The following is a 26706-nucleotide window of genomic DNA, read 5'->3' on the forward strand; positions in this document are numbered from 1 at the left end:
AACTCCTAAGGCAGTTTCTCATGAGACTTTGCTTAATATCAACAAGCTTCTGGACACAGTGAGTGTGGAAATCTGTGATCCAGAACAGGCTCCAGGAATAGAATATAGGATCATAGAAATGTAGTACTGGAAGGGACCTTGAGAGGTCTTCTAGTCCAGTCCCACCTCCTTGTAACAACCTTTTATGTCTTTGAAAACTATCATGTGTAACCCTCCCCCCACCCCGCACCCAGTCTTCTCTTTTCCAGACTAAACAAACCCAATTTTTAAAATGTTCCCTTGTAGGTCATGTTTTCTAGACTTTTAATCATGTTTGTTTCTCTTCTCTGGACTTTCTCCAGTTTGTCCACATCTTTCCTGAAATGTGATGCCCAGAACTGGACACAATACTCCAGTTGATGCCTAATCAGTGCAGGGTAGAGTAGAAGAATTACTTCTCATTTCTTGCTTACAACACTCTTGCTAAAACATCCCAGAATGATGTTCACTTTCTTTAGGGCTATCGATTAATTGCAGCTAACTCATGCGATTAACTAAAAAAAAATTAATCGTGATTAAAAAAATTAATCGTTATTAATCGCACTTTTAATTGCACTGTTAAATAATAGAATAACAATTGAAATTTATTAAATATTTTGGGTGTTTTTCTACATTTTCAAATATATTGATTTTAATTACAACACAGAATACAAAGTGTACAGGGCTCACTTTATATTATTTTTTATTACAAATATTTGTACTGTAAAAATGATAAACAAAAGAAATTGTATTTTTCAATTCACCTCATACAAGTACTGTAGTGCAGTCTCTATCATGAAAGTACAATTTACAAATACAGATTTTTTTTGTTACATAACTGCACTCAAAAACAAAACTATGTAAAACTTAGAGCCTACAAGTCTACTCAGTCCTACTTCTTGTTCAGCTAATAGCTAAGAGAAATAAGTTTGTTTACATTTATGGGAGATAATGCTGCTCACTTCTTAATTACAATGTCATCTGAAAGTGAGAAGACACGTTTGCATGGCTCGGTTGTAGCTGGCGTCGCAAGATATTTACGTGCCAGGTGCGCTAAAGATTCATATGTCCCTTTATGCTTCAACCACCATTCCAGAGAACATGCTTCCATGTTGATGACTCTTGTTAAAAAAATGCACTAATTAAATTTGTGACTGAACTCACTGGGGGGAGAATTGTATGTCTGCTGCTCTGTTTTACCTGCATTCTGCCATATATTTCATGTTATAGCAGTCTTGGATGATGACTCAGTACATGTTGTTCATTTTAAGAACACCTTCACTGCAGATGTGACAAAACACAGAGAAGGTACCAATGTGAGATTTCTAAAAATAGCTATAGCACTCGATCCAAGGTTTAAGAATCTGAAGTGCCTTCTAAAAATCTGAGAGTGTCGAGGTCTGGACTATGCTTTCAGAAGTCTTAAAGGAACAACACTCCGATGTGGAAACTACAGAACCCAAACCACCAAAAAAAAAAAAATCAACCTTCTGCTGGTGGCATCTGACTCAGATGATGAAAATGAACATGCATCGGTCTGCACTGCTTTGGAATGATATTGAGCGAAACCTGTCATCAGCATGGACACGTCTTCTGGAATGGTGGTTGAAGCATGAAGTGACATATGAATCTTTAGTGCATCTGGCATGTAAATATCTTGTGACGCCAGCTACAACAGCGCCATGTGATCACCTGTTCTCACTTTCAGGTGACACTGTAAACAAGAATCACAGCATTATCTCCTGCAAAAGTAAACAAACTTGTTTGTCTGAGCGATTGGCTGAACAAGAAGTAGGACTGAGTGGACATGTAGGCTCTAAAGTTTTCCATTGTTTTATTTTTGAATGCAGTTATTTTTTGTACATAATTCTACATTTGTAAGTTCAACTTTCATGATAAAGAGGATGCATTATAGTACTTGTATTAGGTGAATTGAAAAATACTATTTCTTTTATTACAATGTAATAAAATGTACAAATGTACAATGTAATGTTTGTAATAAAAATAAATGTAAAGTGAGCACTGTACACTTTGTATTCTGTGTTGTAATTGAAATCAATATATTTGAAAATGTCAAAAAGACCCAAAAATATTTAAATAAATGGTATTCTATTGTTTAACATCATGATTAATCGCACAATTAATCACAATTAATTTTTTTAATCAACCGATTAATCATGATTAATTTTTTTAAGCGCTTGACAGCCCTACTTTTTTTGCAACGGTGTTACACTGTTAACTCATATTTAGCTTGTGATCCACTATGACCCTCAGATCCCTTTCTTCAGTACACCTTCCTAGGCAGCCATTTCCCATTTTGTATGTGTGCAACTGATTATTTCTTCCTAAGTGGAGTTCTTTTCACTGATCCTTATTCAATTTCATCCTATTTACTTCAGACCATTTCTCCAGTTTGTCCAGATCATTTTGAATTTTAATCCTATCCTCCAAAGCACTTGCAACCCCTCCCTGCATGGTATAGTCCACAAGCTTTATAAGTGTACCCTCTATGCCATTATCTAAATCATTGATGAAGATACTGAAAAAAGTCAGACCCAGAACTGATCCCTGCAGGATCCCACTCGTTATGCCCTTCCAGCTTGACTGTGAAACACGCATAACTACTCTCTGGGAACGGTTTTCCAACCAGTTATGCACCCACCTTATAATGCTCCAGCTAGGTTTTATTTCCCTAGGTTGTTTATGAGAAGGTCATGCGAGATAGTATCAAAAATCTTACTAAAGTCATGATATACCACATCTACCACTTCCCCCCCATCCACAAGGCTCATTACCCTGTCAAAGAAAGCTATTAGGTTGGGTTAACATGATTTGTTCTTGACAAATCCATGCTGACTTATCACCTTATTAACTTCTAGGTGTCTGCAAACTGATTGCTTAACTATTTGCTCCATTATCTTTCCAGGTACTGAAGTTGAATTGACTGGTCTGTAATTCCCCAGGTTGTCCTTATTTCCCTCTTTATAGATTGGTGCTATATTTACCCTTTTTCAGTCCTCTGGAATCTCTCCCGTCTTCCGTGACTTTTCGAAGACAATCACTAATGGCTCAGAATCTCCTCAGTCAGCTCCTTGAGTATTCTAGGATGTATTTTATCAGGCCCTGGTGACTTGAAGACATTAACTTGTCTAAGTAATCTTTAACTTGTTCTTTCCCTATTTTAGCTTCTGATCCTGCCTCATTTTTACTGGTATTTAATAAATTAGATGTCCAATTGATACTGAACTTCCTGGTGAAAATTGAAACAAAAAGTTCTTCATCACTATGATGGGTGGGTTCGGAGTAGGGGTGGAGTACTGCCTGCTGCCAAAAGTAACCAGCAGTGTCCTCCCTGTGACAGAGCCATATCCCCGTTCCCCAGGGGCATGACAGCAATCCTCTCTAGCTCTCTATTCCATAGCTATCCCACCTGCTTCCTGAGGGATTCCACCAGGAGACACCTTTCACGCTGGACGGTCCTCCCATAGCCTGGATTTTCAGAGAGGCCCAGTCTCTGCAAAGCCACACCAGGAGATGGGTAGAGGCATCCATGATTAGCTTCTCTGTCTGGATACAGGTATAGGTGGAGGAGACAGGAGCAGTGTTGGCACTGGCAATCTGGCCCTTCCTAACCATAGCGATTCTATGTTAGTTAACAGCTGACCTTCCTTCCAAAGTAATTCTTTTCATCTAACATGTTAATTCCTGATATTTTTGAGAGAGAGAAGGATTTTAGTGCTAGCTGGAGGGCGAAATGATGAGGAAGAGCAAGAAGTGTGGGAGGGCGGGGGAGCTGAGTGCTTAGAGGATTGGGAATGGAGACTGGTTGACCATCCACCTGTCTCTCAGTATTGTTCTGCTCTTCTGTCAGTTTTCTTATTGAAAGGACAAAGGCAGAGCTGGGGACCAGCTATTCCCTTCACCACAGGAAGGTAGTGGCAGCCATTTTTACTTTCACTTGCTTGTTAGAGTTGGGCACAGTGCCTTGCGGGAGCACACAAGCAGAGGTGGCTGTCTCTCTTGCTGAATATGACGAAATGCCAAGCAGAGTCCCCGCTACATGGAGAGTCCATCTTGTATCAGAGCAGCCGCAACTGGAGGAAGGAAAAGCAGTGTCGACAGACAACTAAGTGGCCTTACCTTTTTCAGGGTGGTATTGCGTTCTCAGTCTGAGGTCAGGGAGTCTCATGGGGAGTGTTATATTATCTGCACTGGCAGCTCCAGCTGAACCTTCCTGATCTGTATACTTCAGTAAATCGCAAACATGGAAATCCAATGTGGATTTGTAATCTAAGTGCAAATTAACAAAGTTCTTCTGTGCAGTGAAAATTTCCTAAAGGAGGCCAATTGGGTTTTGTAGACTGGATTGTTCAGGAGCAGTAACATAGTTGAGGGCAAATGCAGGTAAACAGAGTTTACCCCTTTCTCATTTGGGAAACATGATGTTTGCCACTGCCCAGCCTGGAACAGCAGAAAGGTCAGTTTACCCATTCAATTTTTTTACCATTACACCACTGCTCAGCAGATTGCGAGACACATAGCTTTTTTGACTCCGGGTCACTGGTTCAAATCCGACCCAGGTTTATTTGAAAACTTGTTTCCATTGGCTGGTTGCCATTAATTGATGGTCAGTCCAGTGACTATTGTTTTAATTTTGAAAGCCAAACAGTCCTGGGCCTGGCTAGTACTTGTGTGGGAGAACACCTGGGAATCCAAGGTACTGCATGCAGTCCAGTGACTCTTGTTCATGTACAAGTAGCAAAACATCTTAAGATCCATTTTAAGGTTTTTACTCAGATAAAAACTCCTGGTGACCATAGCAGGAAAATTATCAATCCTTGATTGGAACAATTGTTGGAAGTTCCAGAAGAGATCGAAGATTGAATTACCTTCTGTGTTCATCCAAAATATGCATGCGGCATCATTGATTGCTGTGTGACCTGGGACAGCTCACTTCACCTCTGCCTCAGTTTCTCCATATTTAACATGGGGGTAACCATTAGAGCTAGCTGTAGAACGTCAGTTCCATTTTGTGACCACTTTCAAGTTTTTGACCGTTTTTCCCCCCTCAATGGAATGAAAAAAAAACCTTGAATATTTTCATGAAAATGGAATTGTGTTGAATTTTCAGTTTTTGAAATACAAAACCTGAGGCTTTCGTTTCAGTAGGAGGTGTTGAAAAGAGAGTAAGAGTATGTCTGCCCTGCAAACAATCAGCTGCAGCACTGAAGCTACTCCTCTCTAGCATAGACACTTACTATGAGGATGGAAGAGGGTTTTCCATCACTGTAGTAAATCCATCCACTCAAGCCTATGTCAACAGAAGAACATTTTTGTCGACCGACCGTTGTCTATTCCAGAGCTTAGGTTGGCTTAACTATGTCTTTCAGGGGTGTAAATTTTTCACACCACTGAGTGACATAGTTAGGTTGACCTAAGGTGCAGCCCAGCTGCCTGTGTGTGTTGGGTGAGGAGGTTTGGCTACTGGCCTGGGATGTAGAAAATCCAATTTCAAGTCCCTGTTGAGGGAAAATGGTATCTTTGGGGGAAAATGTGTCACAAAAAACAAAAACTTGAAGGGTCCTGAATTTCAAGGAGGGTTTGAGTTGTTGAGCTACAGATCCCTTTTATGCATACCGAAATGTACTCAGCCATTTTCTTTTACTTATTGTTTGTTTTAGCTGAAACATTTTCAGATTTCACAGAGAGCTCACTTGAAAGTTATTGTTTAGTTATTTGCATCTATGGAGATGTAGTTTACATGCTGCACGAATGCTTACAAAATGATTGCTTGGTAGTTTCCTTGAGGCTTCTAAGGCACGTCTGTCTTGCGTTACCAATGACCACCTGTAAACGCTTTCTCGTTCCCAGATAGAAACAGCTGAAGTCTCACAGAAACTGACTCATGTAATGTACAGGCAACAATTCTTAATTCTATAATTAGCTTCAAGCAGGTAGACAGCTGGAAAATTTTTTGCCAGTTTTTGTTAGCTTATTTTGGCAGATTTTTATTAAAAGGAAAGCTGCTCATTAAAATAACTTAATTCTTCTTGGAGTGCTTGCATGTGTCCGTTCCACTTCAGGTGTCTGCACACCAGTGCGTTGGAGCCGGAGAACTTTTTCCCATAGAGGTTCCCATCAGGGAAACATCTTTGTGCTGCCAGCCAAGAATAAACAGAATCCAGGGCTTCTCTCCATGGCACTGTGTTACAAGATCTCCATCAAGGCACTGTTCTCTACCCGCTACCATCTTTGGTACCAATATTGGTACCTAACAAAGTATGGATGCTGTCCCTTTCCGTGTCTGACCCTCCTGCTCTAAATGCTGGGTTTCAGAGTAATTCTCACTCTTTACTAGACCAACTAATATTTAATTAAAATGAAAAAACTTCAGTAAGAGAGATTGAGGAAGATCTACCTCCCATAGTCCAGTGGTTAAGGTACTCAACCAAGAGGTGGTTCAAATCTCTTGTCCTCATCAGGCAAAGAGGGGATTTGAACTAGATGTTTCCCGTGTCCCACATGAGTACCCTAACCACTGGGCTAAAGGGAGGCCCTCCTCTAGCTGTTTTGCAGCCTCTGAGTTAGGCAGCCTCTGAGCACACTACTGGATTGGGCCTTGCATGTGACTAAGGTGGAGGAACATTTGTCTTCCCCTGTTCGTGGATCACTAGCAGAGATAAACAAACACTTGCAATCCAAATTTAGGTACCTGTCTCTGAGAGATGGGACGTAGCACACACCCCTCTTGTTGGCATCTCCCATTGGCTAACTTAGGTAGCTTCTTTTGTGGAGTGCAATCTAAGGAATCTGTCTTTCCCCTATTCGTTGTATAGGGAGACAAACTCTTTGTGAATTGCTGTAATTTTCTAGGCATGTAAAGGTTAGATCTTGTGATGTAGTGTCACAAGGCCTAAATCCCTTTGTGAATCCAAGCCTTAGTACTTGAACTGTAAGGCAAGAAAGTTGTGCTTGAAAGCTATTTATGTTTTACCTGTAACAGTCATCATTTGTTCATTGGCTTACAGGAAATGAGTTGGTGATTGCATTCCTGAACCCATTACTCAAATGTCCACATTGCAGAGGCCCATTTGTTTTGCCTGGCCTTTGAAATATTGGCCAATGCATGAAGGTCTTAGTATTTGTATGGATTGTTGCTGTTTACAAAACCAAATACACATTTCAATTTTAAATAACTGGTGGGGTGCATGGAGCCTGTGTTTTGGGCACTTTTTAGTGTTCTTAATTGAAAGAGAATAAATAAAAACAACCAACATGATTTGCATTCATTGCCAACCTTGTTGGCAGTGACAGGAAAATATCAAGACCCAGTTCTCCAGTGCCTTGTCCCTTGTGTAGTCATTTCCATGTAAAGTGAGTGTAAAGTCCCACATGTTGTGTGAGTGAAGAATTCACGTTTGGTAATTGTAACAGGGTAGTCTGCCCTTTAAGGGTCAGGGGCCCTGGGGCCTGCTAGCCCTGGGCAGATATAAGCCCCATCTGGAAAGGGGTCAAGTAATTATAAAAGCCGGTAAGTGGCTCAGTTGAGAGAGGAGTTGCAGGAGGGAGAGGGTTCCTGCAGTAGACCCTGAAACGGAAGGGTGGGGTGGGATGTGGTGTGTCCACCTTTTAGCACTGAGAGAGACGAGGAGAAAAGCCTTGGGGAGTTGTAGCCCATGCTGGGAAGAAGAACTGTGTTGTTTAGATATTTTTTTTTTGGCTGAAGTTTTATGTTTGAAGAATAAAACAGACTTGGGACATGGCAGCAAGTCCTTCATGGGCTGGGGAGGCAGGCCAGCACCTAGAGAGGTGTCTCAAGCTCATTTTACACAGGTCTAAATGGCACCTACACATGATGCAAGGCAGGGGAAAATCAGACTCAAAGGATTTAATGGTCAAAAGAGACCAAATTATCCTCTCAGTTTCTAGGGGTGGTCCCTCCAGGTCATGGTCATAGCACCATGGAGGGACAGTGTAGGTAAGCTAGTACCTGAGGGTCCCCCCCCTGTTTTTTCCCCAGTTTTTTTCCTTTGTTTAAGTCAAGTAATAGTTGTTGCCACATGTCAGATCAAACACTAGAAAATGCATGAAAGAATTTGTGCTGTATTTTTGTGTAATAATTCGGAGGCAAAAAGATGAGAAAGTAGAGCTCACGTAAAATACACTTGTTAACAAAATAATGCAGAAGTGTAAAAGCAAAAATCTTTTTTGTGCATGTGTGCCCATTGTCATCTGATGGCCTGTGAAAAACTTTACACTCAAACACCTGACTTCTTAAATGTTAGTATTTATCTAAAATCCTGAGAAGTTATTAAATGTTTTTCTAAGTACAGTTATAAGGGATTACCATGTAAATCCCATTGTTGGCTTAGTGGATAATCTTTTACTCTTATGTCAAGTACTTTAAAGGAAAATCATTTAAAAAAACAGATTGGGGATTTTTTTGCATTTCTGTTACATATATTGTTTTCTTTTAAAAAATATCTGGTTAGTATTATTGTGCTGAAATTCGCAAGTATATGTCAAATTCCAGTATTATTTAAAACTATTTTTCTGTTCAGACAGATAGTTACTTTTGTTTTCCATAGAGTCTTGTCAAACAGTAATCCCTAATTAAACATAATAAGGCTATGACCTACATAATTTACGGTGGATTTAAATATTGTGATAATACGAATGCTGTATTTGTTTCTATGCAGTTAATTCCCATTTCCCCTATACAATTATGAATATACACTTAATTTGAAATATTCTTCAATTCTAATGTGTAAATTGTTTTCACAAAGTGGGGAGAGGAGTTTGACTGAATAAACGTATAACCTTGCTGGCTTTTAAACATCCCACTACTTTGTTGAAGAACTTCCAGGGCAGATGAAAGTAGGGATAGGTTCAAAAAAATCATAACTTTCTTACCCCCATGCAGACTCTGAATCTTTCCACATTTCTAGAACCCAATTTTTCAGAAAGTTTTGGAAAATTTTGGTTTTTATTTATTTTTTCTTCTTTGTCACTTTTGTACGCCTTTGCACACCTGGATTCCAACAGGGATGGAAACCCAGAAGTGCCAAAATATCAGGAGAGAACTGCAGTATTTGTAGCCTAACTGGAGGAAAGAAATAGCAGAAAACTCAGAAGAAAACCTGTTCTTGCAAGCCTTCTAACAAAATTTTGTGTACTAAAGGGGCTTGCATAGTTTAGATCTAATTGGGCTAAGCATCCAGACTTTTTGTGCTTTTCAAACAAAACTCAAACTCCAAACCTTTGGAGGATCATATATCCCTAGTTGAAGATAATTTGGGAAAGTTATGAAATGATATTCCTGAGTTGTCTAGAAAAGTCTGGCTGAGCCATAGCAGTTAACAATAAGGTCAGAGGTAGAGTGGAGAAGAATGGTCAGTTAACGGCTATCAGAGGTACTATAGGTAGATCTGGTGGCAATTTCTATTGCTGAGGTTGCCTAATATTTTCCATTTTAAACTCTAGTTTTCAGTAGTTTATAACTTAGCCAAACATCATCTGCTTCGGTTGAACTTCTGTAGCAGGGAGGAGTCTGACAGTAGAAGTGGTGAATGTGGGATATTAAGGGTGAAGGTGTACTAACTAAGCATACCTTAAGTGTAGGTCACACTTACACAATGGTAGGAACAAAGAATGTAGGCCATACTTACAGGGTGGGGGAAGCAGCAACTCTGAAAAAGCTTTGGCCGTCATGGTGAATAATCAGCTGAACATGAGCTCCCAGTGTGATGTTGTGGCCAAAAGGGCTAATTCAATCCTTGGATGCATAAACAGGGGACTCTTGAGTAGTAGAGAAGTTATTTTACTTCTGTATTTGTTACTGGTACAACCGCTGCTGGAATCCTGTGTCCAGTTCTGGTGTCTACAGTTAAAGAAGGTTGTTGATATATTGGAGATGTTCAGAGAATAGCCATGAGAATGATTAAAGGACTAGAACACTTGCCTTATAGTGATAGACTGAAAGAGCTCAATCTCGTTAGCTTGACAAAGAGAAGGTTAAGGGGTGAGTTGATTACAGTCTATAAGTACCTACATGGGAATAAATACTTAATAAGGGGCCCCTCAATCTAAGAAAGAAAGATATAACACGATCCAATGGCTGGAAGTTGAACCTAGACAAATTCAGACTGGAAATAAGGCATAACTTTTTACCAATTAATGTAATTAACCATTGGAACAACTTCCTAAGGGTTGTGGTGGATTCTCCATCACTGGCCATTTTTAATTCAGGATTTGATATTTTTCTGAAAGATAATTATTTTGGAACCGTCTCTGGCCTGTGTTATAGGAGGTCAGAATAAATTATCACAATGATCCTTTCTGGTCTTGGAATCTGATGTGGACATTTCCTTTCTTTTAAGAGTTTAAGTGGGTGGGTGATTTCATTTAGCAACTTTATCTGGTTTTTACAGAATCCTTTTCTTTGTGGGAATACAGCTTTATGCTGCCATTTTTGAAACAATCGTTCTACCATGTAGCTTCCAAAATCATTCATATATATATATATATATATATATAATTTTTTTAGCTTGCAGAACTAAAATAGGATTTAACGGTGGAAAGTAATACAATAACTCACTTATAAAAGATTTTATTTGCTTGTTAGTCCATTAGTTGGATGGATTTTTGACTTCATACATTCCGATTCTCAATGTATTTCACCTTTTGCAATCCATTGTGAACGTACCTGTAATTGTTTTAAATGTATATTTGGCTGAGGAAAGGCGAAGATACCCATGCAGTTTAGGCAGCTTTTAATACTCATGTTCATTTTCATATTACATTAATTTATTGATTTATTTTAAGTACTCTGCGACATGTCCTGGTTTCCTAGTTTTAACACCAAATTGTTTCTTCTTTCAGTTGATCTAAAAAAAGGCCCGTGCCCAAATGCTGCAAAATCCAATCTCCCCAAGCCATGTCAATCTGGACTTCGTCCTCCTGGCTATTCACGCTTGCCAGCAGCTAAGTTGGCAGCATTTGGTTTTGTCAGGAGCTCGAGTGTATCCTCTGTCTCAAGCAACCAGTCAAATGACAGCGTTCAGAGTGATCAAAGCAGAACAACCAACCGTAAGTCAGAGAAAAAATGTTCTGTATTTTAATATTAAAAAGATGTATCCCAAATATGCTCAAAAGGGAGCCTGGATGGAAGGGTTAGTTTAATCCTCGTGACAACTTAACAGTCTCTTCTGTTCCATAAGGTTGGGGGTTTAGAATTCTGATTTTTCCCATTTGAAAATGTTTAATAAATAATGGTGGATGAATAATTACTAGAGATAAATTGCATAGAGGGGATTGCTCTCCCTGTTGAAGAGGAAATTGCTTTAAAGGATGCACTTAATTCATTTTTGTACTCTACTTTTACTTACTTGGAGAATTTTCCTTCTTTAGTAAATAAATACAATGGATGTATTTGGTCAGCACATTGCAATCATGGACAACAGGCATTTTAGGGGGGGAATTATATGAACTGAATAGTATATTCTTTCTCATTTACTATTTTTCTGCACATCTCTTAATGTGTTGTGTGCTAACTTAGGTTTAGAAAGTTAATCAAATAATGCGAGGGGTACAAAATAGGATCAGAATTGGTTTCTTAGCTGTGGTCTCTTCTCCAGTCTTGGAAAGATCTCTTGGCTGAAATGTCATCTCAAATCCTATTTTCTGCAGCTAATGTTAATTTTATTAAGTACTAAATAATGCAAGCTGGAGTGTGCACTCCTTGTGAAATACACACATACCATGGGCTCAGAACATAAACGGAGATTGAGGATTTTTAATGCAAGTTTTTCTTTGAAGACTGGTTTCAGCCTGAACCATGTCAATTTCAAAGCAACTATTATCAGTCTTGAAGTGGTTCAAATTGAATGTGCCAGATTGCATAAAATTCCAGCGGCTTTAGGATGCTGTTGGGTCCTAAATCTTTTAGATTTTATATTACCGTAATTTTTAAACAAACTACATTAAATAAAAACAAAAATACACAAAAAATCCTCAGGATTTCTTCTTCGCACTTTTTTATATGGGGTCATTGAAATGCAGGCGATTAATGCATCTAATGAGTTCTGACACACACAATGGTTTTGAAAGCTAAACGTATGTTAGAATACTTATTACACTGTTGGACTCTTCTTTATTCTTACCTGTCTCATACCTGTCTTTTGTTCTGAAGTTTTTTTGTCCCCGCCCTCCCCCCAATTTTGTGTGTTCATAAAATTTGTTTTTTTCAGGTACTAAGGCCTTTGTAGGGGGGCAAAAAAACTCATGTCACCACTTGTTTAATCCAAGCTACCATATTTTGGCTAGAAACTGTGTGTGTACAGATGTAATACAACCTTAGTAGATATTGTTGATACCTATAATTCCAACCTCTTCTATTAGAATATTTTAATTTTAGTAAATTCTCTGAGTAAGATTCTCAACTCCAAAATCCGGAGTCTGTTGATTTCAGTGCAGTTACTCTGGATTTACACTGATGAAAATGTGATCAGAATCTAGCCTTGTGTGTATTCCAAGGATTACAAAACCTCATAAACTTTGGAAGAAGTATATAGTCATATGAAAGCCAGGCAGCTGAGTCCAAGTTTTGGTGAGTTTGAAATACAGAGGTAGTTTAGTTTGTATGTAGTGATGGACCCGGTCCACAACATCTGGGTCCAAGTTTCCAACACCACAGTTTTTGTGGAGATATTTGGATCAGAGATTTTGATTCAGGCCACTTGATTAAAGATTGGTTTCAGAGTAACAGCCGTGTTAGTCTCTAAGGTGCCACAAGTACTCCTTTTCTTTTTTTGATTAAAGATTGTAACCATTTGTACAAGTCAAACTTAGATTCATGTTAGGATTTCTGAACAACTCTGAAGTTTGTGTGTTTGAAATTGGGGTTTTGGCTGGACCCATCTGTAACTATTGGTGGTTACCTATCACATACTGAGTTTGTGACTTATGAGCAGGACCAAAATAGAACCTTATCAGCTCCTGTGTCTGCCAGGGCCATGCTGTTGCCCACAATCAGACCACCAGATCACTTTTTGCATTTAAGAAGTATAAAGAACAGTCTTCTCCTCATCTGAATACATGGAAAAATCCTTTTCTTGAAGGACAGAGAGGTGATTTTGTATTGCCGTAAACATCTTCCAAGCGCTGTGTCTGTACATGGGATGTATAGTAACCAGGAGATTTCTGGACTAGAAGCAAAACCTATTTTTATTTTGTCTTCAACCCAATATGGATAATTAACCCTTCTCTCCCTATCCCTTAAACTTGGTCAGATTGATTTATTTCTAAATAACTAATAGGAGATATTGCATTTTATTTTCTTACTTTTGAATAATTAACTGTAATAGAAATATTATCAAACTGAAACTCCCAACTCCTCCTAAATATACTCTGTAGATCAAGGAAAGTTGAACCACTGGTATCACACCTAGTGTACTTGAATTAGACTAACGTTTGTTCTGTTCCAGTGAGGTTTGTATTCCACCAAGGTCACCGAGGTACCTGAGCATCTATCGCATGGAACAAAATAGAAGCGGTGGGGTGGAAACTATCTAACAAATCTTAACAGGATAAATGATTTATTTTCCCTTGCTGTCCATTGGAAGAGTGGTTTTATTTAATATAAATAGCTGATTCTATAACTTCTAAATTGGATCATAAGATGTAACTAAATCCGATTCATTTGCTGAGCAGGGGGCAGGGTAAATTTTGAATATTTATATCCTGCCTCAGTGGGGTGCAGAGTGCTAAATGATGAATCTTTATAAATCTTTAAAGATAACATGATTTTCTATTCTAGCAGCACCACTGTGTATCAGGAAAACAGAATATTATTGAAACCGCCTTGGCAGTCCAAATATACAGTAAATTGAGGGGCATATAGTTGTGGATCTGATCAGTGTCACAGTGAAACAAACAAACACAAGCAAATGGTAAAATATTGCTTCTGCAAGCAGATATCTGTAATTGCAGAGTGGGGGGACATATAGTAAAGGACGATATTAGATCCAGATGATCTTTTCCTCAGGTGTTCCTGTCTCTTTTTTCTCTATTCTTGGATGGTTCAAGATGCTAGTTCTTGCAGTGGTACATAATGGTCATATTACTTTCCAAAGCAACTATACTGCTGTTTAGTTTTGTCAAATTAATATGGATTCATTAAATACCCTCTACACAGATAAATGGCTTTGAATTATGGTTGTCTAAGGAGATAGGTAACATTCCTTATTTGGAGAAATTTATTAATGAGGTTGTGGTGAGGCAGCTCTGGGATTACACCAAATTCTCAACTTTTCTTGACCATCCTGAAGGCTTTAAGCGTGGGTATGGCACAGATCCTGTTCTGATTTCCTTGGTCTACAGTCTCATTATGGCAATGGATAAAGATTGCATGCTTGCTGATTCTCGTACAGAGAATTACATTTGAGTTGCTGTGTTTTTCACTTAGAGATGTCCCAGTGAGGTGATTTCTTGTTTGTTGTGAGTAGAGTGAATAATAGATTGACTTCTTTTTTTTTTTTTTTAGTACTGTCAGGGAACCAAAAAGATCAGGGAAAATACTTGGTTTGGTTCAGAAAATGTTTGTGATTTGTCAGCCAATTGGAAAAGTCCACATCTTCTCTGCCTGGTTCAGAGGAGGGATTTGAATCCACAACTCCCAGGCGAGTGCCTTAGTCTCCAGGCTGTAGAGTCGTTCTCATTGCTGTTGGTCATTGGCACAATGCGTATTTAAATATTTATAAAACATGCAGCAATTTCAACAGGAGAAATTGAGAGCGACCCATCCCAGAATAGCCAATGGCCTTGTGGTTAGAGCCCTGGCAGTGAGGAGACCAGAATTTTAGGACCTGCTCCAGAGTGGGGAATCAAACGTGGTCTCCCCCATGCCTGGCAAGCGTCCTACCCTTTGGGATATAGGTTATAAAAGGTCGCACGCACACATAGTTTGCTGGTCCTGAAAAACTTTTCCTTGGGCACAATTGTCAGCTCAAATTCACAAATAGTTTTGGGTCAGCCGACATTGCAGTTTTTGGTAAATAAACTCTTTGGCCAAAAAAAAATCACCCAGCTCTAGCTTTAGTTGTGAGGTCTTTCCTGTGTGGGGTACCACAGCGTTCTATTCTCTCCCCCCTCTGGTGCAGCATGTAAGTTAGGCTGCTATGGGAGATCGTGTGAGAGCTTAGATTGCATTACCCTCAGTAGCTGATGACATTGCTCCCTGGGGCAGATCGAGTTGTAGGGGAGCAGCTCCAGTGTATGCCAGTGGAGGAGCAGGCATAGTGGAGTTATGCTTCCTCATGACCCTGCCGGCTTCTCTGCTGGGGACAGAGAAATGGCTGGAATCAGAGGGGGTAATGGATGTTGAATATAAGAGGCTTGGGGAGGCTAAGCTTCCCCAAATAAGGCTGACCATACAGGAGGGCAAATGCTACAGATGCGGCGTGGGTCACCTCCCTTTGGAGGTGCACCGGCCCACCACCTTTGGAGCGCTGGAAGCGAAGATCCCTAGAAGTGTGGGGAGGCACTGCCCACTCGGCCTCTTCCCCCATGGCGCCATCCCACCAGCTGCTCACTTCTCTCTGTGGAGAGGAGCGAGTGGTGGGCAAGGGGGGTCCTCGTGGGAAGAGGGGGAGGGGGCAGGCAAATGGGGGGGTCTCGGGGGAGGGAGCAGAGTGGGGGAGGGGCTTGCATGTAAGTCTCCACAAATGGAAGACTCATGTGCCGCCTGTGGGGGAGGTAAAGTCTCTCCACCAGCTTTCTATTGGCAGGAAGTTTCCTCGCACAGGGCAATTCTGCACTGGCCATCTCTGGCCCTTTTAAATCCACTTTGTGCTGCTTACGGGCAAAGTGGATCAAGCACACTGGTGAATCTGGCCCCAGGTCTCCATTAAATCAAACTTGGATGGTGCGATCACACAGCTTTCCCAGTGGCTGGCTGAGACTGGAGCTTGGGTGGGAGCTAGCAGCTATCTGAAGCTCATTCTGGGCAAGACTGAGTTGTTGCTGATGTTGGCGCAACTTCTATCCAGGTTGACTGGGGAAGCTGAGGCCTGCAGATAGATCAGGGAGCCACAATACTGCAGACACCAGGCTCTGGTTAGAATGTTCTGCCATGTTCAAATAAAGTTAGTTTAATTGTTAAAGACAAACTCTCTGCCTTACTGAGAACAACACAGCTGATGGGTTGGGAAAAACAAGCAGAAGAATGCAGAAAGTGATATCTGTCATAAGAACATAAGAATGGCCATACTGGGTCAGACCAAAGGTCCATCAAGCCCAGTATCCTGTCCTCTGACAGTGGCCAATGGCAGGTGCCCCAAAGGGAATGAATAGACAGGTAGTCATCAAGTGATCCATCCCCTCTCGCCCATTCTCAGCTTCTGGCAAACAGAAGCTGGGGACAACATTCCTGCCCATCCTGGCTAATAGCCATTGATGGACCTATCTTCCATGAATCTATCTAGCTCCCTTTTGAGCCCTGTTATAGTATTGGCCTTCACAACACCCTCTGGCAAGGAGTTCCAGAGGTTGACAGTGCGTTGCGTGAAAAAATACTTTCTTGTGTTTGTTTTAAATCTGCTACCTGTTAATTTCATTTGGTGGCCCCTTGTTCTCCTATTATGAGGAGTAAATAACACTTCCTTATGTACTTTCTCTATACCACTCACAATTTTACAGACCTCTATCATACCCCGCTTAATCGCCTCTTTTCCAAGCTAAAAAGTCTGTTTTATTAATCTCTCCTCGTACAGAAGCCGTTCTATACCTCTAATAATTTTTGTTGCCCTTTTCTGAACCTTTTCCAATTCCAATATGTCTTTTTTGAGATGGGGCGACCACATCTGCATGCAGTATTCAAGATGTGGGAGTACCATGGATTTATATAAAGGCAATCTGATATTTTCTGTCTTATTATCTATCCCTTTCTTGATGATTCCCGACATTTTGTTCGCTTTTTTGACTGCCACTGCACATTGAGTGGATAATTTCATTAGAGTTTACTGGTTTGGCCATCTTCTGTAACTCAGATTTGCTATTTATGCCCTATTGACTGCTCATCTCTACTTGACAAGGAGGTTGCAACCTTCCCTGTTAGATACAGAGTTCCCACACCAGGGTTATCCAAGTGTTCGTCACCTCCAGGTTGGATTACCACAATGCACTCATCACAGAAGACCAGCTGGAGTCTTCTGCTGGGATAGAATGCGGTTGCCCAATTAAGTCCCAATACTGTAGTGAGATGCTCACAGGCAGACTCCTGCAGTTGTACAGAGCCCCACTGAAATGAGTGGGTCTCTGTGGGGGTGTGAGGCCTGTCTTTGAGCACACTTGCAAGATCAGAACCCATATTAGTGTTTCATGCAGGGAACATGTTATCTCTGTGCTATCTAGTCTGCAAGGGTTTCAGATTAGTTTCTGGATGCAGTTAAGATGTTAGTTTTATTCTCCGAGGCCTGGGTATTTTAGGCTAGACTTATAGTCTGAGCGTGTGATTCCCCTGCTTGTGTGCACATACTGACACTAGGTCTCACAGAGCTAATGAGTATAAATAGCAGTGTAGCTGCGATAACATGGGTAGTGGCATGGCTGAGCCATGCCGAGTACAAACCCACTTAAAACCGATGGGTATGTACTTGGGAAGCCTCTGCTGCTGCTTGTGCTACTGTGACTACACTGCTATTCGTACTCCCACTAGCTGGATGAGAGGTAGGGCAAGTATGTGTCACAAGCTGGAAAGTCCCACCCTAGCTCATAGTGTAGTCAAAGCCTTAGAGACCACCTCTCTTCTCACAAGAACCCAATTATGCATGAATAAATAAAAACATATTAGATCAGCGTACTCAGACATCTGACAGACCCTACACTGTTATTTCTAAGATCTGGGGAAGATGTTGTGTGCAATCAGTATCTCACGACCCCCTTGGTCCTGAATTTGTTCACCTTCGAGGCATGTTGCAAGATCAGCTCATGTGCTTACCCTTTTCCTTGGAGGCTGGATGGAGTAGGGAGGGTCTCAGTTGAGTTGAGCCATTCTTTCAGAGCTGATTTTGATCATTATGTTCATCTGGATTATTATTGTTGTACTGTAGACTGGATGGCTCCTCCATTTTTTTCCACTCTATAAGAACTGAAGGCCAGAAATAATGGGTGGGCTGAGGTGAGAATGATGGTTTTCTTTATGAAAACCAAAACTGGCATTTTTATATTTATTTTGGTGCTTGACACAAGTTTTTGACTCAGTGTCTGGGATGTTGGATAGGATTAAGTGCAGTGTCCTGTTCCATATTTGTTTATGAAACAATAGTGAGTCAATACATAAAATTCCTGCACCAAAATATTAGTGTTCACTCAGATGCAGTGGACACTGTGTCCAATAATGCTGTACTTTAGTTGTCAGTAAAAATGTGTTTTGTTATAGTGGAACAAACTGTTAAGAATTCTGCTTTCACGCAAGCATGCTTTTAACAACTGGGACAATATAAAACAATTTTAGCATTAAATGTGTGCAATTTGTTGTGGTTTAAGTGTGCTTAATTGTGCAATTAATATTGCAAAACTTGACCTCTAATTTTTTACAATAGATACCTGGTTGCAAAAATGTAAAAGGCCACATCTTTGTGGGTGGAGCAGAATGTTGACTTCCATTAACAGAAGTATTTATTTCTATAAACAATGTAATGCACAATACATTTTAAGTAGATACCGTAGAACCTCATAAATTTACACATGCTAGGAAACACAGATTTATTTCCAAATTCTGCATACTAGTGACTAAGCAGACAACTTCAGAGAAACTTCGCACTCAGGAGGAGGAGGAAACATTTCTCTGGCAGATTGATTTAAAAAAAAAGGTGTTTTGTTGCTCTGGGGTTTTGGACTGTTAGAACAAGTCATAGGGAGATGGCTTAGTAAGCAAGTGAGATGGTCAAAGGTACACCATATATTAATTAATCACATATTTTTGCAATTCACCATAGGGTTCTACAACTTATCACATGGATACTCTGAGTGCATTTGCCCCCCCCCCCACACACACACAGAGGGGTGTGTGTGTGTGTGTGTAAAACAAGGTTATAAAGAAATGTGTTAGGCAACCATATGTTGGCTTCAGTGTGGTTACTCATAAATCACACAAGTGTCATAGGGATATCCGGTCCATAAACACACTATGGAGGCACTAGCTGTGACTCTGTAGTAAAGGTTGATTTGTGTTTTGTCTGAGCAGCTTTGTTCTATATGAAGAAGACAGTGCATCATCCCCAAGTTTACAATATTTACTGTGAGTATAGAATGAATTTTCTGAGAAGTTTCAAGTACATATGTTCATCAGTTTAAGTTAAAATTAAGTAAAACTGGGTCCTGTAAGATATGTAGCAGTTGTTAGACGTTTCTCGGGAATGATCTCTCTGTGGTTGGATGTATTAAGTTTAAACGTACCTCTGTATTTCCTGGGTTTTTAATACTTGTTTTGGGTTTAACTGCAACAATCTCATGACTGTTTTTGTGTTTTCTTTTCTACCCTTAAGTTACAGATCTGTACTCTCAACATTAATTCCAGTTTAACCTAGTGGAGGTTTTTTATCTGGGAAGATAGGTAAGACTTAACAATGACTTTGAAGTTCAGCACTTAATTGCCATTGTACCTTTGAAAGAAGATGTTTAGGATGGAATGGGCATGTCAGCAACAGTAGCAGAATTAGCTTTACATTATAGGGGGAGATTTTCAAGCACCACTTTTTGCTCAAAATTAACCATGAGCTACAAATTTATGCTTGCTTTCAGCCCCGCTGCTTAATATTATGAGGGTTTGAATAAATGTGATGAGCCATTTTCCTTTAATTGAGCATGGGTTTTGAAAGGATTTTTTCACACTGTAGGAAAATTATTAAAATGTTGTGTATACCCAGAATTGGTGAGAATACAGAAGTTAAAATGTGCCATGTATTTAATTTTCATATTGGGAGATTGAGAATTTTGCCAAGTAAGAGGAAGAGTTGGTTGAGAAATAAAGACGTAATAAGGTAGTGGCTGAAGTCAGTGAGAGTTGGATCTGAGTAGGACTGAGTCCTGCAACAGTTGTGAAATGACTGTTTCTTTCAGAATTTAAGATTTTTAGTTCTTTAGCTCCTCCCATATCTACCTCTCATGTAATTTGTCTTAGTTTTTGACGCTGAATTCCATACAGTATGCTAAAGTTTTCTGTTTGTCGTGTAATTTCTAATTTATACACTTCTATAGTTTATTATATAGCAATATTACAATGTTTGTGATTTTGTTTCAGTTGTATGTGTTATAAGCATAATTCTCATAATTCTTGGCTTTAATGTTATCTGTGTTGCTTGCATCGGTATTTCTCCTGGTTCATTTAATATAACGTTGATTTAATTTATTTTGTATATTTAATCCAAAGGGATTCCAAAGTGCTGTAAGTACTATACAGAAAACACTTCGCCAAACAGTGTAATACAGCCTCAATTGGGGAGAAATGCAAAAAAGGAAACATTGTTTAGGATGGTATGAATGAGATAACTGGGATGAATTCAAGACATGGAAAATGTAGGTTTTAAATCAGGGAAATACTTGTTAGTCATAAAATCTATTAGTAAAAATAATCTTCCAAGTCAAGTGGTGAAAGCCTTATTGCTTAAGATTCTTAAAATAGAATAACAGCGTAGTGTAAGAAGTAGTTCTCCCTTGGCAAGGGAATTGACTCAAAAAGATAGCACTATTCAGTCTCTACCCAACATTCTAGGAATTAAAGAATTCCTTTAATGTGGGGCAGAGAAAGGAAAGGGTGATGGGTGCTGTTAGAGAGCTTATTCCTTCTCTCTCCCACTTCCCTGGTCCTTCTCGCATGAACAGAGAGCAACAATATCTGAAGTCCAAAGGTGCAAACAATTCGATGTTTATTGGGGTGAACTTCCAGCAAGCATGATTCCAGTTTCCTTCCTTAGTGTCCTCCTTCCCAGCTCTGATACCACAGAGCCTTACACCTATGTTCTTGTTCCCATTCCTGCCCTTATGCAAACATGATTCCAATTTCCTTACCCCCATTCCCTGTTCCCATCTCCCCCTTTAGCAAAACATGATTCCAATTTCCTTACCCACATTCCCTGTTCCCATTTTCCCCACACACACCCATCCACTCACTTCCTGATTGACTGCAGGCTATATAGTAAAACTTGAGTTCTGCTTTGCTATACCTTAACCAATCATTTTCCTGAAATGTAACTAACCAATCCTAACGTATTGTAACATGATTATGTAACCAATTATATCCCACCACCTTAATTAGTTTACACCCAGCAAAATTAATTATACAGCAGACAGGAACAATCACAGAACCAGACAGAGATTATATAGACAAACAATAGCAAAGTGGAAACTATAATGACAAGACAATACAGAAGTGAGGATTTCACATCCCAGCTATTGATAAGTGAGTTCTTGCCAGACGACAGGATGCTATCAAACTAAGTTTCCTTTTACATTTTCTAGGCACTTCTCTTTCTCTGGAGGCGATAGGCATTATCAGGACAGGATTGTATTCCTAACAGCCCAGTAGCACCTTCTTTCAATGTGACTAGTTTGGAATGTGAGGATGTGACTGTTCGCTTCCTAGCTTATGGCTGCCTCTGCTGCTTAGCCAAAGGCCTTAGCCTAAGCACAGGGCCTCAGACTGTCACAGTAAGAGAAGGCCCTTACACCAGCAGACAGTGATTTTGATTCTTTCTTTTATACCTCTATAACTAGCCAAGTGATAAGAATACACCTAAATTCTTAGAGTATAGGCCTTTACAGACAGGCCTGAATATCTATATCCTAACAGGTTTCAGAGTAACAGCCGTGTTAGTCTGTATTCGCAAAAAGAAAAGGAGTACTTGTGGCACCTTAGAGACTAACCAATTTATTTGAGCATGAGCTTTCGTGAGCTACAGCTCACTTCATCGGATGCATACCGTGGAAACTGCAGCAGACTTTATATACACACAGAGAATATGAAACAATACCTCCTCCCACCCCACTGTCCTGCTGGTAATAGCTTATCTAAAGTGATCATCAAGTTGGGCCATTTCCAGCACAAATCCAGGTTTTCTCACCCTCCACCCCCCCACACAAATTCACTCTCCTGCTGGTGATAGCCCATCCAAAGTGACAACTCTCTACACAATGTGCATGATAATCAAGTTGGGCCATTTCCTGCACAAATCCAGGTTCTCTCACCCCCCACCCCCATACACACACAAACTCACTCTCCTGCTGGTAATAGCTCATCCAAACTGACCACTCTCCAAGTATAAATCCAAGTTAAACCAGAACATCTGGGGGGGGGGGGGGTAGGAAAAAACAAGGGGAAATAGGCTACCTTGCATCCTAACAGGTGCTTCTATAAGCTTCACTAATAATATTTCAGGTCAGCATATGTTTGATGGTTAAAATTGTTGAAATAGGAAACTCTTCAGTATAATTTTATTTTGGTTTTATCATCTCTTACAACCTACACATTTCACCACACAGCTTCACACTTTTTTGGCCTTTCTTTGCTTGCTTTATTAATATTGGATTTCCATAAGATTAAGCAAAGGTGTCAGAGTAATCAAACATATGCAGGTGAGTGGAGAGAAGGAGAAATTAGAGTGGACACAGAAATCTTGAATCAACTGCTGATTGCTTCTAGAGAGGTAGAAACATCAGAAGTGTAACTTGGTGCCATGAAATACTCATTAATCTAAAATATGTAATTGTGTAAATCCAGAATGTTTTTTATCTATGAAAAGAATATCTCTGTATATTTTTGTGTATATGTCTTTCTGTTGATTTTTCCAGCCCCCAAATCCAGCTCTTTTTCCTTTCCACTTGTCTTTTTCCCCCTGACTTGAATACTGTGATGTGTCCTCTAGTAGGAAGTACGTTTTCAACTGCATTAGACAGAAATTGTATTAGGCCAGTGTTTCCCAAAGTGTGGGTCACATCCCTTAAGGAGGCACACAAAACAAACCAGGGGAAAACAGGGTCCAGAAAGGCCTCTCAGCCATTCTCCGGAGTCTCAGCTTTCATTAAAAACAAAAAAGTCTAAACCTTCAAAGCATGAAATAACTGATGCAGCATTGTCTGCCTAAGCATGTAGAGAAGCTGAACCAGTAGCTCTGAGGTGTGAGCTGTCCCATTCCTTTTGATGAGCACTGCTAAATCAGGTGCCAGTGATAATATCTTGAAACAAAAAGACTCTTCTGGGGCTTTTTAAATTTTTTTGGTTGGTTAGTTTTGTTTTTCTTTTGGAGTTACAAAGCTAAATCAGCCTTATCATGTAACCATGGTTTCAGTCTTAGCAGTCTCCCATTAGTAAACCACACACCCTGGCAGGGCTGGGCCAAAGACCCTGGTCCTATAGCTCCACAAACAATGCTTTTGCACCCCCCCCCCCTCTTGCTCACAGCCACATATAGGTCAACCTTTAGAAAGTGTTCACCAGTTGTGGGTGCCTCCGTTTTGGAGTGTCTAAATAGAGTGTCTACTGATTTTCAGAGATGCCAAGTACCTGGAACTCTCATTAACTTCAGCTGGAGCTCTGGTGCAGGGTCTGAAATTCAGGCCTGTAGGTGTCCAAAATTAGGCGCACACAAATTGAATGATCCTGAAATGAAAGCCACTGTTGAAAATATAAGCAGTAATGTCCTAGCCTGCACCCACTGAAGTCAATAGCAAAAAAACTTGGTAAAATTGTATGGCCTATGTTGAGTAGGAGGTCAGACTAGATCAGGGGAGGCCAACCTGAGCCTGAGACGGAGTCAGAATTTACTGATGTACATTGCCAAAGAGCCTCGGTAATACGTCGGCACCCCCACCCTCCATCAGCTCCCCCCACACACTCCCAGTGCCTCCCACCTACCGGCAGCCCCACCAATCAGCACCTCCCCCTTCCTCCCCGCACTTCCCGATCAGCTGTTTTGTGGCATGCAGGAGGCTCTGGGGGAAGGGGGAGGAGTGAGGGTATGGCAGGCTCAGGGAAGTGGGAAGGGGTGGAGTGGGGGCAAGGCCTGTGGCAGAGCCAGGGGTTGAGCAGTGAAACATTGGAAAGTTGGCGCCCATAGCTCCAGCCCCGGAGTCGGTGCCTATACAAGGAGCTGCATATTAACTTCTGAAGAGCCCCATGTGGCTCCGGAGCCACAGGCTGGCCACCCCTGGACTAGAGGATCAGGGTGGTGCCTTCTGGCTTTAAGGTATATGCCTCTATGAGTGCGCAATCAAACCAAACACTGTCAGTGACAAAAATCATTATGAACTGTGCTGTATTCCTATATATTTTCTTCAAATATAGCTGATGAATAAACATTCAAGGAGATTTAACAGTCCAGAATAGAAAATTTGCCATAGTTGTTTTTTGAGTTAGAAGGAAGCAAAGAAATGCCAGAGAAGTCAAAAATTCAAATCAGAGTAATTTTTAAAATGACGTTTAACTGAAAATGACTTTGATCCAATTTCTTTAAACTTTGTAGAAACTTTCTCCTTTGCCTTCCCAGTAACTCTGGCAATTTTCAGACTAACTGAATTTTGTAAGCTAAAGTTACAGCTAAAATTGCACTCTGTAATGGAAGCTGGTTGCAACCCTAACAGGCTGCTACCTCTCTGTCATGTTCCATGTTGATGAAACACATGTTTATTATATGTAGCTTCCCTGTAATGGCAGCAAACTATTGTTTTAAATCACCCAGCACATTTTTCTCAAACAAAACAGGAAACGAAAAAAGCTTTCCCTGCTCTGTATTGGCCAGGAAGAGGAAAGAATAAAATAAAAAGTTAGACATGCTGTTGATCATCTCATTAAGATTATATAGTTAGCATCTGCTGTGGACAACCAAACCTTTGAAGTTTGTCACATGTAGAAATAAAGCACTATGTTCCGTACTAGTAATGACTACATTAAAAAGCCCAAATGATATTGCTCTATGTTCTTGATAGACCTCATTTAGCCCACAGTTATCTGAAAACAGCACTGGCCTCCTTGTACTACATGGTTCACAACTGGTTAAATTAAATCTTACGCCCTTGCAAAATGAATATGGATGATGAGCACAAACAAACAGGGATTTGAAAAATGTGTGTACAATGTCTCTTCTTTTTAAGGAGGGGAAGAGACTGCTTAGTGTAGGGGAACCTTGCTAAATTACTGAAGGTATGGATTTATAATAGAGCAAAAAAAAGCAAACTTCAAAGCAATTCCAGTCTTTGATCCCCTTATGACTGCCTGTAGTAGACTTTTGAATTCTGATTTTGTAACAACAATAGTGAGTATAGCCAAAAGAACAAAAAACTCTACATCTTGAACAAACTTTTCCAACATTATAGGGTGGGTTGGCATCTCCCTTATGATGATTTTCCATCATGTTTGACAAGTCCAAAGAGCATAAAATTAAGGTCAGACCAGTAGCCTCTCCATTTGTTCTTGAGGTTCTCTGCAGTAAAAAGCTGAAATCGCATCACTTGATAGTGTCAAAAGTCTGTTAGTTGTGATTTGAGAATGGAGATTGCAGCTTTAACAGCTGCTCTTTCAAGCTTGCTGTTTGGACGTTTTCTAGAGTCCCATCTAAGACTGCATGATGCTGTAAAGAGTTAACAATTTGGTCAATTTCTGCACTGCATTAGGTGCAAGACCACAAGCCATCAATTTCTGCCAGAAATTCTGGTGTCTCAAGATAATTTAGGTGTTAATCAGATGCTGGTTGAGGTCTAAAATAAGTCAAAACAGTAGTGGCAGAAAAAATGACAAATGGAGACCCGCTGACAAAAAACCATAAACCTGAATAAAATAGAAACAGTTGCACATTATTTTCCTTCTGAGTAGCGGTTATAGGAAATGGAGGTAATTGACACACTAGACATCTACAGCACAGCCATCAGCTGCTAACAACCATTTACTCTGCTCCCTTGGATGTGAGGCTGAAAAATGGTAACATGCCTCCCATGCAGTTAGCCTTAATGTGTACCTGTGGTGTCAATATCATTACAGGAAAAGTTGACCGCTGTTAGACTTGTTTGCAAATTACAGTCAAGACTGGACTCCTTTTCTCATGGCAACAATAAGTAAATTAACCAGGATTATGTGGAGTGAATAGGAGTCTGAGTTCTTAATTTACACAGAATAACATCTCATAGGCTGCTGATGTGTTTTCATATCCTTTATCTCAAGTTATCATTCTTTGCAGAAAAGGCTACATTTTCAGAAGCTTGCAAAACATTGAGCCGCCAGTGTCGGTGAATAAATATCTCAAAGCATAGGCGCATGTTGGGATTTGCATAAGCACATTGCAGTATGTATGCATAAACTTCAATTAAAAGTGTGCATCGTGGAATTTCTGCACATACCCAGTGTGCTTGCATATTTGTAATTACATTTCAGAGTGGCCCTCAATAGTCTCATCTTCCAAAGCAGCTTCTAATTTTGGAAGCCCAGCTTGAGACCTCTAGGGTCTGATTTTCAGAGCTGCTGAGCACCCAAAGTACCCTCTGACTGCAGCTGGAATAGTGGGTGCTCAGCAATGGCCACTGCACTCGACTCAACTCCACAATGCAGCTCTGCAGCTGCTCACTGGACTTGGTCTGGGGGGAAGGTCCAGGCTCCAGTCTGGCTGCTGGTGTTTTGAGCACCTGGCGAAGGATTTACTCCAAAAA

General features: G+C 40.3%; 1 protein-coding gene across 7 annotated transcripts in view; it reads left to right on the top strand.

The window, feature by feature from the left end:
• The window catches only part of MTUS2 (microtubule associated scaffold protein 2), a 502895-nt gene that overhangs the window by 218739 nt on the left and 257450 nt on the right, over positions 1 to 26706 (top strand). For all 7 annotated transcript variants that reach the window (XR_012158528.2, XM_073340921.2, XM_073340900.2 and 4 more), the window contains one exon: positions 10900 to 11106. Coding sequence is in view for 6 of the 7 variants with exons in the window: in XM_073340921.2 (XP_073197022.2) it covers positions 10900 to 11106 (207 nt within the window). In the remaining variant the exon portion in view is untranslated. The remainder of the gene's footprint in view (positions 1 to 10899; positions 11107 to 26706) is intronic.

The sequence above is a fragment of the Lepidochelys kempii genome, chromosome 1 (assembly GCF_965140285.1).
Source record: "Lepidochelys kempii isolate rLepKem1 chromosome 1, rLepKem1.hap1, whole genome shotgun sequence".
In the NCBI taxonomy this organism is placed as follows: domain Eukaryota; kingdom Metazoa; phylum Chordata; order Testudines; family Cheloniidae; genus Lepidochelys; species Lepidochelys kempii.